General features: G+C 42.8%; 1 protein-coding gene across 2 annotated transcripts in view; it reads left to right on the top strand.

Moving 5' to 3' along the window:
• Positions 1–224: 224 nt before the first annotated feature.
• Positions 225–13883, top strand: part of DGKQ (diacylglycerol kinase theta) — a 98346-nt gene continuing 84687 nt past the window's right edge. For both annotated transcript variants that reach the window (XM_054185216.1, XM_054185215.1), the window contains exon 1: positions 225–441. In XM_054185216.1, the coding sequence (XP_054041191.1) occupies positions 234–441 (208 nt within the window). In that variant the 5' untranslated portion in view covers positions 225–233. The remainder of the gene's footprint in view (positions 442–13883) is intronic.

The following is a 13883-nucleotide window of genomic DNA, read 5'->3' as shown; positions in this document are numbered from 1 at the left end:
TCGACCTCAGGACGAGCCCAGGGCAGCGAGGCCTGGAGCGGGGCGGAACGGCAGCGGCCCGGCGGGGCGGCTGCGGCCTCCGCTCAGGGCGGGCGGCGGCGGGGCCGGCAGGGGGCAGCGCGGCGCCTCCCAGGCCCAGGCTCTGACGGGGCACCGCCCCCGCCGCCGCCGCCGCCGCCTCGGGCGGAAGCGAGGGAGAAGCGGCAGCCGGCGCCGCGCCGCGGGGAACGGGCATGGCGGAGGGGACGCGCTCGCTGCGTGGCGGCAGCAGCCCGGCCTCCAGCCCGGTGCTGGGCGGGCGGGGCCGCGCCGCGGTGGTGGCGGCGGCGGGGGGGAGCAGCCCGCCGGGCCACGGCTTCCGCAGGGTGACCCTCACCAAGCCCACCTTCTGCCACTACTGCACCGACTTCATCTGGGGGCTGGCCGGTTACCAGTGCGAGGGTAAGGAGCGGGAGCAGGGCGGGGGGCGGCCGGACGGGGGACGGCGGGGACCAGGGTGGGGGACGGCGGGCCGGCTCCGCGCCGCCCTGCTGGCCCGGGGCGAGCGGCCGTGGTGAGGGACCGGCGGGGAGCGACCGGGGCGGGATGGGGCGAGATGGGGGGGGGATGCCTAAATATACTAGTAACAAAAATTATCGTTAGTAATAATAATTAGTAATCAGGCAATTCTAATACTAATTAAAAATCCTAATAGTAAAAATAATATGTTCTACTAAAAACAAAATAGCTAACAATAGTAATAATGAAAATTCTAGTAGTGATAATATCTAGTAATAAAGTGTAGCGACAACTATAATACTAAAAATTCCAATAACAATAGTAATAAATTCTAAAATTAGAAAGTCTAGCGACAATGATACGAAAAATTCCGATGATAATAATAAGTTCTAAAATAAAGAAGTCTAGCGTAACAGTGATACTAAAAATTCCAATAATAATAATGATAAGTTCTAAAATAAAAAAGTCTAGTGGCAACAACGGTACTAAAAATTCCAATAATAATAATAAAGTCTAAAATAAAAAAGTCTAAAAACAATGATAATACCAAAAATTCTACTATTAATAGCAATAAATTCTAATAACAATTAATTCTAATAATAAATTCTAATAATAAATTATAAAAACAGATCTAATGAAAATTTGGTAATAATTATTAAAATTTTAACAAAAATAATAAAAAATCGAAGGTACAGCACTGCCTCCTCCTAGGATCACAGACTCATAGAATAGTTTGGATTGGAAAGGGCCTTTAAAGGTCACCTAGTCCAACACCCAAGAAAGGTCCAAGAACCAGTGTGGTGATAGGGGTGTTTGTGTGATCCAGCACTGCCCCTGCCCATCCCAGGATGGATCCACTGCGAGCCACCAGCCACTACCACTGTGGTGGAGTTTGGACCTTCTAAACCTGGGCTGATGCCAAGGAGGGGAGAAGGAATCTCCAGGTCTCCTTGTTGGCCCTCATGGCAGCTGATGTTCCTGCAGGTGACAAAATTATGGCTTGTTCTGATGCAGAGAAACCAAATGGTGTCAGAGGGAAGAGAGGGTGTCTCCATGGCCCGCTTTTAAGAAAGAAACAAAGAAACAAACAACAAAACAACACCTTGATGTCTTCTTGAGACTATGCAGCGCAACCGGCTTGGGTTGTATGTCCAGGACCATGTCTGTAGGAGTCGAGGTGTACAAGGGCCTCATTGTTCCGGTGGTATCAAACAGGGCGGTGGGTGTAGAGCCAGTAACCTGCAGCGCTTGAAATAGCTCCTGCCTTTTGTCGTTGTGGGTGAAGAGGGTACGGGATGAAGTTGGGTGGAAGTCATGTTCCTGTGTGGTGCAAAAAAAAGTCTTTCAAGAATTGTTTTGTATTTCCTTACTTAAAACTTCGCTGAGAGACGTGTCGTTCTGTCTGCGTAATGGAAAGTCACCGCCTGCCCTAACAGCAAAAAATCCACAAACTCGAGTGAAAATTTCTTAAGTTGTGGAAATGCACAAAGTTGGTCTTTTGTAGTTAATTTTATTATATCACTGCCTTAAAAAAGGGGCACGTTATTTGAGTCACAAAAGCATACATTCAGGTGCTAGTTTTGTTACTTGAAGAGCTGAGGGGTTTTGGTATGTTAACAGGTAAGAAAATGTGAAAGGCTTTCGTCCGGGGTGTCTCACTTTTTTTCCCATTCCCATACTAGGTATATAAAGGTAGTGCATAGCTGTAACTTGAATTTAGTGTCTTTTACTAGTTTGAAAACTGCCTTGACAGTTTTGTGGTCTGGAATTGTTTTTCCCCTTTGGTTTTTCAGGCTGACTTTTTGGGTAAGGATTGTTAGTGCCACTGTCTAATGACCGTGTGCTAATGAGGCACTTCTAAGCTGCGCTGTTAAGACACCTCTTTTTAACCTACATCTGAAAAATCCACCCCAAACCAAGTCGCGTGTGTGAGGCGTAATAAGAGAGAGAAAAATACTCTTTAGTCTTCATTAGCTGAAATATTTCCTGCTCAGAGCGTGGGGGAAAACCCTGTGGTGTCGCTTGGCATGTCAGTGTCTCCTCTGGGTGAAGAACTGATTTTTTTGGTCCGTTTGTCTATTTTCAACCAGCTGTGCCTCGTGGCTTGTCCGTCTGTTCCAACAACTTACTGCTATACAACAAATTTCAAAAATACCCCATGGGTCATTTGCTGACGGTGGCCCCTTTTGCCAGCCAGTTGTACACCTTTGTGCCTTCTTGAATAGGTTGGCAGCTCGTTCTTTTCGAGTTATTTAATAAATGCTAATACGATTTCTTGAAAGATATTTTAAATTAATTCTGCTTAATAATTACCTCCTGGTCACATTTGCTTTAACTAATGGAGTTTGATCATTGTCCTTTAGAAAGTAATAAAAGGGTGATCTCTAGGAGTGCCAGGCTGATTAACAATGATAAAAAAAATAACTCGCACAGCTTTTTAGTGAAGGACATGTTTGCAGTAGACTGGAAAACCTTGGTGGCTAATCGCTATCTCCTTTTTCTTCTCCCCAGAGAGACTAGGATTGTGTGTGTAGTTGCAGCTGAGCTGATGTCCTTGTTCAGGCTCCTTTTGATAAACCACCCACTACAGGCTTCTAAATGAAGCTGCTGAGTGCCCCTTTTCTACGTGAATTTGCAGTGGTTTCTGTTCCAGATCTGTGGGTTCAAAATGTTCACTCTCCTGGTCCTGTTTGTGTTGATGTTCCCTGGAGCTGCTCTTCATCAAAACAGAAAGTTTCCAAACTTTGAGGGGAACTGAGCATGCTGATGGTAAGACTCCATCAGTTAAAGAAAGGAGGAGGGAGGGGGGGGAAGCTCCTGCCTGTCATTATTTTGAGAGGTTGTGCGGCCTAAATGACCGAGATTTGAGCTTTAATTGTGGTCGTGCTTTTGACCCTTGGAAAATGGCATCTTCTAAACGTCAGTGATCAGGTCTGTGGAGTGTTTCAGCAAACTTATCAGCTACTCAGCAGACTGGCACATGCCCATGTGGCCTACATGGCTGTGTAGCAAAAATGCGAGAAAGTACAATGAATTCTTAACACATTTCTGGTAGTGCAAGCCAAGATAAGTGGTCCTTCCCTTTTCTTCTTGTGTACTCTGAGAAATGCATAGAAGAGACGCTCTGATGCTCTCCGTACAAGGCACAAAGTGTCCTGGATCTAATCCCTCTGTTTTAAAGTAATACTGTTTCCCTCTCCAGTTCAGGGCCAGTGCTGCCGTTGCCAGCACTTTGTACAGGACAGGAGGGGCTCCTGGGGAGAACTACAGCTCTCTTCCTAGATTGGCAAGTTATTTTTATAACTTAAGTTTTACAGGGAAGGCAGTCTTCCCGTGTGTATTAGGTGTTCAGTTGGGTCCGAAGATGTCACTGTGTTAAGCTTTTTGTGCACATATTGTTGTAATCTCAGGCTTGTAGCTGTGGTTTATTTTTTCTTTCTTTCTCCCTTCCCCCACTCCCCCTGCAAATTTGTTTTCTGTAAACCCTTGGTAAATGACTCTTTATTTTTCTTGTCGCTTTACTCTTTGTAGCTGTCACTTCCTTTGATAAGTGTGTGTGTGAAAGAATAAGTGATGTTTGTATTGTAACATGAACAATTGCTCTCTTATATTGCTCTTGCTTTCCAAAGCCTGATCATTTCAGTTTTGAGTGGGTTTGAATTCCATCAGGCTTGGCAAGGAAGAGCCAGTGTAAGTGACTGGGTTTCTGTGCATCTCTGTGTGCATCTTAAAAATGAAAAATATTAAGTATATGAAGTCTGCATAAGAAATAAAGAGAGCTGAGTTCTCGTTGGTAATGCACAGAGAAACAAATTTCATACACTAAAAAAGTAGCTAGCAGGTATTTTAATTTGGAGTTTGGGATTTATTTTATCCATCGTTAAATGTATTTCTTTTCCCAGTGCTTTTTCTTTTTCCATGAAAACTTTAAAAAAAAAAAAGTAGGAAGAATTGTGAATCTGTACGTTTTGGGGGCTACAAATGCTTCCAGTGCGATAAATCTTTCTAATGTGAACTCAGTTTGGTTTATTTTATCCAAAGGTAAAAATAATAAGCAATTCGGTTAGCAAATTTAATAGAATTGTTTATTTTTAGGTTACAGATAAATATCTCTTTCATTAGAGCATTTATTGGAAGCTTCTGTCAGGGACTTTTTGGTATGTTTTGTGTCTGTTTTTACTAGGGAAATGTCATTTGAGCAGGTAGGATACTTGTCTTGATATGGAGGCACTAAGTCAAATAATACTTTGGGAAATAGCATCCTTGTTTTCTGGTTTTGTAGTTTTGGGTTTTGTTTGTTTGTTTGTTTGTTTGTTAGGCTTTGTATTCTAAGGATAAGCTCCAGACTTAGTCCAAGATGCAGAAATCCCAGTTTCTCCTAATACCTGGTTTCAATGTTGGCTAACAACACTGCCGCTTTTCCAGAATAAAATGTAAATGGTGAATTGGAATGACGTTTATGTCATTAATCTCTGACTTAGAAGGACAGCCATAAAGCTGCTGTGATTCATACAGGCATGTCCCAGGCACGGTCAAGCCACGTTGTGCCTCATTGGTGTAGGAGACAGCATCAGTGAACGCAATCCGGGGATACACATTCTGGGCATGTTTTGAATGGCGTCTACTCCGTTGAAAGACTGTTCTAAGTAACTGGAGTCAGTTAGGGAAGACGTGTTTTAGTTTAAAACTGGGAGTTAAACCAACAGGGAGTTCGTAGGGATATGGAAATAGTGGTAGGGGATAGAGGGATGAGGAGCAATCCCCTAGAACTCTCATCCTTTCTGTTTAGTTGGGCAGGCAGCTGGAAGATCCTTGACCCTGCTGGTTCCATGCAGCTCAGTTTTGAAGGCAGTGAATGATACATGAGATTCCTCAGAAAGTCTTAATGCTTGCAGTTCAAAAGGAAAGCAAATTCTCCCTCCTCTTCTGGCAAGCTTGGCTTGCTTTTGGTGCATTTTGAATTAAAAATTAAAGCTGCAAGAAGGTAGCGCCGCAATGAAATCTTGCCTCTATCCCACAGTCGGTTTCAATTTTCAAGACATGCTCACTTTATTCTTTAGTGGTTTCCTTGTCAGTGGCGAGGCCTTTCCATGCAACAATGAGATGCAGTTTGATGTTGAGATGCAGTGTGAGTTTGTGGTTGAGATTGTTGTTGGGTGGACGTGATTTTGCTGCATTTAAAATTTAGATTGAGCTGTGTGACTCTGAATCCATCTTGGGAACAAACACAAAGACTGTCAAAAAAGAAAAAAAAAAAAAAAAAAGAAAAAAAAACAAACCCCAAACCAATAAACCCACTCCCCAAAAGAAACCTGACACAGAAACTTAGCTCAGTTCTGGTCAAGCTGAAATATATATTAGGAAAAGTATTTGGAGGATTGACTGACACACTGAAAGATGCAATTTACTTACTGGTCTGGATTTGAAGGAGAATCCATTTTGTACTGGTGAATCTATGCTCTTCTTCTGTCCCGCCTTCCTTTGACAGTGCTTTGGAGGACAGTATCACTGTCACCATCAGTGAAGCAGTGGAAAGGACAGGGAGCTTCACGAGGATGCACGCAGCTTTTGTTGCTGGAAGCTATATTTTGTGTTGACAGTGTTATCGCAGATTTCGGTTCAGAAACTCAATTATGTACGAAATAACTTGCCACAGAAAGTGCTAAAGCCAGTAAACCAATACCAGGCTTTGCACGGCACTTTCGTATCTCATCCGTTCTGCTGCTTCAGTCTGACTCGGTGATAAATGACAAAGGCAATGAAGAAGGTGCTCATCAATCCACCATGGTCTGGAGTGGCTGTGGCTTGCTCTCTGCAGGTTTTCTTTCTAGGTGATCTTTCATCTAATATTGCTCAGACTCAATATGCTCAGGTGTTCCTCAGCTATCTTCTAGGCTAATATCCTCTGCTTCTTCCCATCTGGCCAGAAATTTTTCAGCCTTCCTCTGCTGAGTTTCCTGCGGACCATAGCTCTTGCAGTGCTGTGCTAAGGGTCTAAAAAGCCTTTTTGTTTTTTCTTGCAGTTGTGTGTGGGATAAATGCCTGACTAGTTATTTCTTTCTGATAAACAAAGGACACTGAGCTCTAAGGCTTTCACCCTAAAACATTTTCTAAGCACTGTACTGAGCCACCTACAGCGTTTTCTGTAAAACTCGGGTAGAGTTTCAATCAGAAGTGACCTCAGTACTTCATGGGTGCAGAAGCACTTGCCTGTTCCTATTTTCTGTGATGTTTGCCTGCATTCGCTGTGTGTTTCTCCCTGGTTCAGGTGTGGTTTCTTTTTAGGAACCAGTACGTTTTGGTAACATCTCCCCTTCCTCTAGAGGTGGTGTGCTACATCCTTCCTTTTGGATTCTTTCCATTCTTTATGGATGTAGATGTTTGTATTAAAATAGGATGTAGCACATCTTACTCAGAAGTGCACATCTCTGTGTGTGATTACTGTGTCCTTCAGTTTTAGTCCTCAGCCGTTTTTTTTTTAGTGGTGATGTTACTTTTATTTCAATAAAATACCTGATACCATTAGACAGTATCCTGGGGTTTTCCATGTGAAAAAAACCCCAACCCATTAAGCAATCACTTTGCATTGACAATTGTTTTATAACAAGGGAGCGGGCTGGGGCGTCCGGGGCCGGTCGGTGAGCGGCGGGGAGCAGCGGTTCCGTAATCGTGTTTGTATATGCCTCTATCCGTGTTATTGCTGTTGTTTGCATGTTCCCTTTGCTGTTCTGTTAAACTGCCTTTGTCCCAACCCAAGAGTCTTGCCTTTTCTTCTGATTCTTCCTGTATTAGGAAGGCGCGAGCGAGCGGCACGTGGTTCTTGGTTGCCGTCTGAGGCCAAACCACGACAGTCCTTTATGGGCGTTTGTTCCCTAAGCATAGATGCTGATCTTGAGGTGCGGTCTCCCGCTTATGGTGCCATGGAGGATGACATGCAAGGAATTTCGTCTTCATTCTGCTCTTGGCAGTTTGTAATGGATGTTTCTGTTGATTTCCACGCCCCCCACCTTCCGAACTCCAAGTCTAGGGATAAGGAATTTTGCTGTATTGTTTCCGGTGGGGTCCCTCTGGGCAGGGTCCCTGTTGCTTGTCTGTTTTCTGGTCTTTGATCACATACTTTTTCTAACTCCCCATAATGTTGCTTTTCTGCTTACTATCCCGTAGAAACCTGGTTCTCTTCCTGATTTTTTAGAGCTCTTTTCTCAGGCGGCAGCTTTGAATTATCTTGGAATCAGGCTGTCCCTGGATGACCTTTGCTTTTTGGTTCTGTCACTAGTTTTTTCCAGAGTCGTTTCTAACACTGCATTTGATCAGCTCAAACTGTTTTCCTTCTGGGTGACTTGTTGCTCATTAGGGCCATCCTGAGCTGGCTCAGGAAAATCCCTTCGGCGAAACTGCTTTTGCAACACCTATTGAAAACACGTGACTAAGTTACATTCACGTATTCAATTTGACTCAGCTCCAGTGGGGAAAGAACAGGATGTATGTACAGCATATAGCACTTTACAAATGATAAAATAGTATGTGCTCCTTTTCTTTTTTTTTTTTTTTGCCAGCCTATCTTTTAACAACACCTTTCAGTTTTGAGAGAAAGACTGTTAGGAAACACTCCCAAGCAGAGAGCAGAAACTAACATTTGTATATCACAACGTGATAAGGAACTAAGTGGAAGTGTACTTCTTTTTTTTTTTTTTTTTTCTAAATGTGCCACCACAGTATTCTTCCTTTTAAACCGTATTGTTGTCTACTGTTTTCTCACTTGTGGAAATTTGTTATTCACTACAGTACAGTCAGCCCCTACTTTCACTTCCTGTTTTTTTTTATTTTAATATTTTTATTTACTTGGCTCTGGAAGAATGAGGGTGTATGCGTGTGTGTGTATATATTCATACACATATGCACATATATAGATACATGTGAAAAACACGTGTATTTTTATGTATGTTTGTTGCTTTTTATCTGTTTAAAATGGAATATGAGTGATTAACTTGGAAGTATGTTTAGGATTATGAATGTAATACGCTGATATTGCTCAACTGCTTGGCTTCTTTTTAAATATCTCTTGTATGATATAAATGCCGTGCCACTTGCTATGTAAAAATAACGTTGTTTAAAACCTAAAGCAACTAAAAGTGAGAAAAAAAAATTGCTGTATTTGACCACAATTTAATCCATCCCTGGAGGTTTTATGTATAGAGAAGACTGCAGCATGTTGTTCTGCAGGGTGGTATTGGATTACAATGGCTAGGAAATAGGACTTCCAGTTTGAGTGCAAGAACGTGTGGCAGAAGAAATCTCTGTTCCTCATTGCATTGCTTTCTCCTCAGCAGAATGTGTCATATTTTAATGTCTTGCTGTGTTATGATGCAATTCAGGAAATGAGTCTGTCCTTTTTCTGCAGTACTTTCTCTACAGCATGTGGAGATAAGAACTGGTACACCTTGTTAACCAGCAAGCGTAGGAGTACTCCATTAACCAGTTCCTTAAGTCTTTCAAACAAAAATACTTCCTCAGTGCTGAAATCATTGCGTGTCTGGGAGCTTCAAAAGAAGGCAGAAGAATACAAGGAAATTGCTAAGATTCCTCTAAGCATGAAGAGGGCATGAGGGAAGGAGCTGAACATGAAGTGAAAAGGCTAGTCTTGTTTGAGACTGTGGATGCTCTCTTTCAGAAAAAAAAAAAAAAGCCTTTTGTGAGATGAAAGATTTTCTTCAGAATCTAGTTAGGATGCCAGAATGAGTACACACACATACAAATTTGCATGGGAAACTGATTAGGACTAGCAATCCTGGAATGTATCTGCTGTAGAAAGAAGTCCTTCAATTGAAACAAAGGTGTGGGCTGAGTAGCATGACCTAGGAAAAACTGCTTTTTCACATTAAATCTCTTCTCAAAACAGTGTTGATACGGAGGAATGGAAAACCCGCTTTCAAACCTCTTGGATATTCACAAATATTTAGAGAATTTTCAAGTCTCAAGACACTTCTACAAATTTTAGGTGGCCACAGGTGCCATTGGATATACTGTTGGCATAGTACTGCAGTGGGACAGTGGTGCCTGGCAGGCGTCCGCGTGAGCTGTGAGCAGGGTCTGCACTCACCGATGCAGAGTTGTCATGGGTTGTCATGGGTGGTAACGGCAGCCCTTCCAAAAGTAATTGCAACCCCTTTGTCCTAGAAGAGGCTGAAACTTGAGGAAAATAGTCCTTACCATTATGTTTGATGCTCCAACCCTCTGTCTGGATGCTGAGGAGACTTAACTCTGCAAATAGAAGACGCTGAGTGAGAAACCAAGTATGTGGCCCCAAAATGAGGAGGTTTGAAAGCAGAGAGACATAACCTTAAAAACTAAAACAAGTGAAAAGGTTCCTGCTTTGGTTTCTGTGCCATTGACTTGCATTCCTGTAGTTTCTCTTGTGAAGAAGTGAAGTTAAACAGTGCTGCCTATTCCCAACAGCACCTGGGATGTCTGACCTTCCCAGTCAAATTTGTTTTCAGAAACAGGCCAAAGTAGGAGGTAAAAATACCGTAATATTAAAAATGCCCTTTAAAACAGCTAAGTATTGTTATGTCCTTTCTGGTTTTGACCTCTCTTGTTCTGTTGCTCTTATCTCTCTTTGCTTCAGAATAGCTCCTGTCTGGCAAGTGCCTTGAGATTTCTTGAAGCCCTTGTATTTGTCATTCAGGCACTTCTTTAGGAGGAGCAAATAGATTATTTAAAAAATAAATCCTCCTCCCCTTCCTTTTCCCAAGTCTGGAAAGATAATGGAGTTATATTATTCAGTACTTTCACCTCAGTGTAACTTCTTTTGTAAATACTGTCTCTTGGGAAGGCTTGAGAACCTTTCAGCATGCATTGGAATTCATGTGTATAAATTAATAGCTGATTATGTAACATAATAAATTAAGAGCAGGTGCTACAAAAACTTGCCCTGACAGCCTGATTGATTAAAAAAACCAAACCAAACAACAACAAATGAAAATAAAACCTTGAGATCATTTGGTCCCTCTTTAGGAATGATTTATAGTTTCTCAGGGTTAGATTTTGACTTCTGCTGCTTTGTGAATAGAGCTATTGCACCTTGCAAGTTCTGGTGTACTCGTAAGTGGTGTATACAACTTGACACTGCAGGATTCTGTTCTCTAGATAGATGTAAATGCTCAGCCTCTATGAATTATGTATGATCTTACTCATGTGAAAGAGACTGTTCTTTAAATTCAAGATAAGTATAGTCCTGAGTCTCATTAGGGACTCAAGCCTAAGCGGTGGAATTGAATTCCTCACTCTTTCTTAACAGGAACCTTTTTTTAAATGCTTGAAATTCATAATAAAACGAAGAATGGCGATTCAAAAAAACAAACAAAAAAAAGTAGCTCAGAGATAGCACCTTTAGTTTGCTAGCTTTTCTGGAAATAGCGCCTTGTGAGTTTCCTCTGATTCACCACTGTATGAATCATTTGCCTTTAGTTTCCTGACCATGTCAATACCCTCGTAGCAACCATGTTGAAGAAAATACTGAATGTACTTACCCAGCTGGCACAGGACCCTGTTTCTTTGCTTTTTGCCTTTTTTTTTCTTTTTTTTTTTCTGTCTTCTTTCTTGCTCTGGTTTTCACTCAAATCCTACAGTTTTGTACATGTCTGTCTGTGATGATGCGTGGAAATGAAGCCCTATAGGAATGAGGGGTTGAGGTTGCCATGGCAACTCGGGTGTTTTTGTTGGCTTTTTTTTTTCTTCACTTGTTTTATTTTGTGGTGATAAGAAGTGTTGAGATGGCCTAGATAATGCTGAGATTACCCAAGTTAAAAGAGGAAGAACACTTATCTTGGGGTTACATATATTAATAACTTGGCCTACATTTTAATTGTACTCAGCATTTCTTTTAAAATAACTGTGCTGTGGAGGTAGGTGGGTGCTATTGTAGCTAAGATTAGCAGTGTTTTTTATTCTAATCTCTTCAGGATTTTTTTTATTAACGTTTTTATGTCCTGTGTTCAGTTTTTAAGAGGCATGGTGCAAGGAAGTGCACCTCCTAGGGGTTGCAGCCCTCTGTCACTGAGTGGAGGAGGCTGGTTTTACGTAAAATGCTGCCTGTCTCTCCTTGCTTCATCCATTCAAAGTCTTATGTGTGTTCTGGGTGGAATTCGTGGGTTTTTAGCCCCCTTGGAGCACTGAGCAAACTCATCAAGGCTCGGTGGGATGCGTGTGTGGTGTATGTTGTGTGCCCTTGGTGATACACCCCATAGGTGCAGGACTACACTGCAGCTGCTATGAATGCTGTAGTGCTGAGAATGTCTCCAAATCTTTGAGTATTGTGAGGGATTCCAGGCAACTGTGTCAACATCACATTTTCTGCCAAAATGCCATCATGGCTTATTAAGTCCTACCATGCATTAAATTGTGCTGTGATCTGCCCCGTCTATTTAAGTGTAACTCAAATTCTTCTTTTTCAAAGCTGAAGATGTTCTACTGTTATTTCCCTTTTATAAGTGGGGAGGCATTTTGGTTTGAATGTGTCTAAAATTGCAGAAGCGTTAACAGGAGTGATTTTTGTAGGAGACATCTGTGTTGTCCACCTGGGTTTTCAGAAACTAGTTGTTGAAGTATGATATTGACATAGTGGTGTGTGAAGTTACAAGCGCTGTACCAGTCAACCAGAGATAGTGGAGCAGGAGGCCACATTTGTGGGCCTGGATGTGGGGGGCTGGAGGCCTGCATGTTTTATGTCAGTTCCCTAAGCGTGATGAAGTTTTAGTTATAAGGATGTTTGCAGTAAACGTCAAACTGTTTTAGTGGATTTTCCTTAAAATGGAGGGCTGGGTCAGACTGCCCTGTGGTTTTTGTTGTGTTACTCTGTTCTGAATACTGTAAGCTGTAGCTCTTTGTTTTGACCAGTAGCTGTGAGTCAGCTGGAGACTGCTGATAAACAATTGACAAAGTTTCTCTTTGTAAACCATCATCCTGAAAGCAGCGAATTGGAGAAGCTGTTGCTTAACATGGTTAAGTACCACATCTTCAGCATTTGTGGTACTGGTGTGCATGTCCTACAGTAGGTGGTTCTGTGGTCCAGCTGGGTCTTCCTTGTCACTCTCCTGGTTTTAAACATTACACGTTTGTCTGCCCCTGCTGTCCCATTTCACTTACAGAAGCTGCAGAGCTGGCACCTCTCTGTTGTAGCCACTGTTTTTGATCTGTGGTTCAGTTGATCACCTGGGCAATCTGCAGGAGAAGACAAAAGAGGCCCCAGGTTAAGACAGAGCCAGGGGAAAAGGCTGATGTTTAGGTGGTCTTCAAGAGGTTTGTCTGTAGTGGTATCTGATTTTTCCTCTGACCCCCATGACACCTTGCTGAAATTTTGAGTTGTGTGTCATTGGAAGACGTCTCTTCTCTCTTCAAGGGTGTTAGGAGCTATAGCCTTTCACTGAAGGTGCAGTGAGGGTGATCAGAGGTTTTTCTGTTAGACTTCAAGCTGGCTTGACCCTTTCCTGCTGTGTAAAGGCTGCAGTCTGGAAGACCGGGCAAAAAACCACGACTGTTACATGGGCTGGCATCTGATTTCTGTGGGCAGCCTTCATCCTCTAGCCTGTACAAAAGAGCTGCTGGAGTGCTTAATTGTTTGCTCTTGGATAGACATATTTCTGTGGTTCAGAGATGATGTCTTTTCAGGATCCTTATCTTCAGCATCGCTGAGTATCACTGCTAGCCACCTAAGATTGGGAGCTTATGATTCCTCCTTGCTGGAAGGAGAGTCACAGCCATCCCAGTGGTCTGTGGCTGTTACATGGGTGGGTGTGAATTCCCAGTAGTGCATACCAAGCTAGAATCACGTAGTGGAAAGGTGAATTCAGTGGACAGAGGGCAAAAACTGTGTCCCCTCAGGCTCCCTTTGCAACTCCACATTGTGAGTGGGTTGCCTCTCCCTCTGGAGGATCTTTTTGGGGGAACTGTCAGGAGATGAATTGCTGAGCACTCTCCTGATGTTGTAGCCCTGTCAGATTTCTGGTTTCCTTTAGTGAACCAGTGCCTTGTCCCAGGGTGCTGTCCTGTCTTTGCCCTAAACCTTTAAGAAAAGAGAAGGTGTTGGTGTTTTCTGGATCTGAATGTGAGTTTGACACTAGCCATCTTTCATCTGTCTGAAGAAGAAAAAGCTCTTAGTGTCAGGGACCTGTTCCATGCTAACATCACGCATCTTTGAAACTTCACAGGTGGGAAGTCTGATCCAGCTGTTTTTCAAGAGGGAGAAAGTAAAGTCTATGCAGAACTCGCCTTTCTCATAGGATTTCATAGAACAGAGTCACAGAGTAGATCTCAACGAGATCAAGTTGCTCAGAGCCCCATCCAGCGTGACCTTGAATGTTTCCAGGGATGGGGCATCTACTACCTCT

This window comes from Rissa tridactyla, chromosome Z (assembly GCF_028500815.1).
Source record: "Rissa tridactyla isolate bRisTri1 chromosome Z, bRisTri1.patW.cur.20221130, whole genome shotgun sequence".
Classification (NCBI taxonomy): Eukaryota; Metazoa; Chordata; class Aves; order Charadriiformes; family Laridae; genus Rissa; species Rissa tridactyla.
This window is presented reverse-complemented; position numbering and strand designations above follow the sequence as displayed.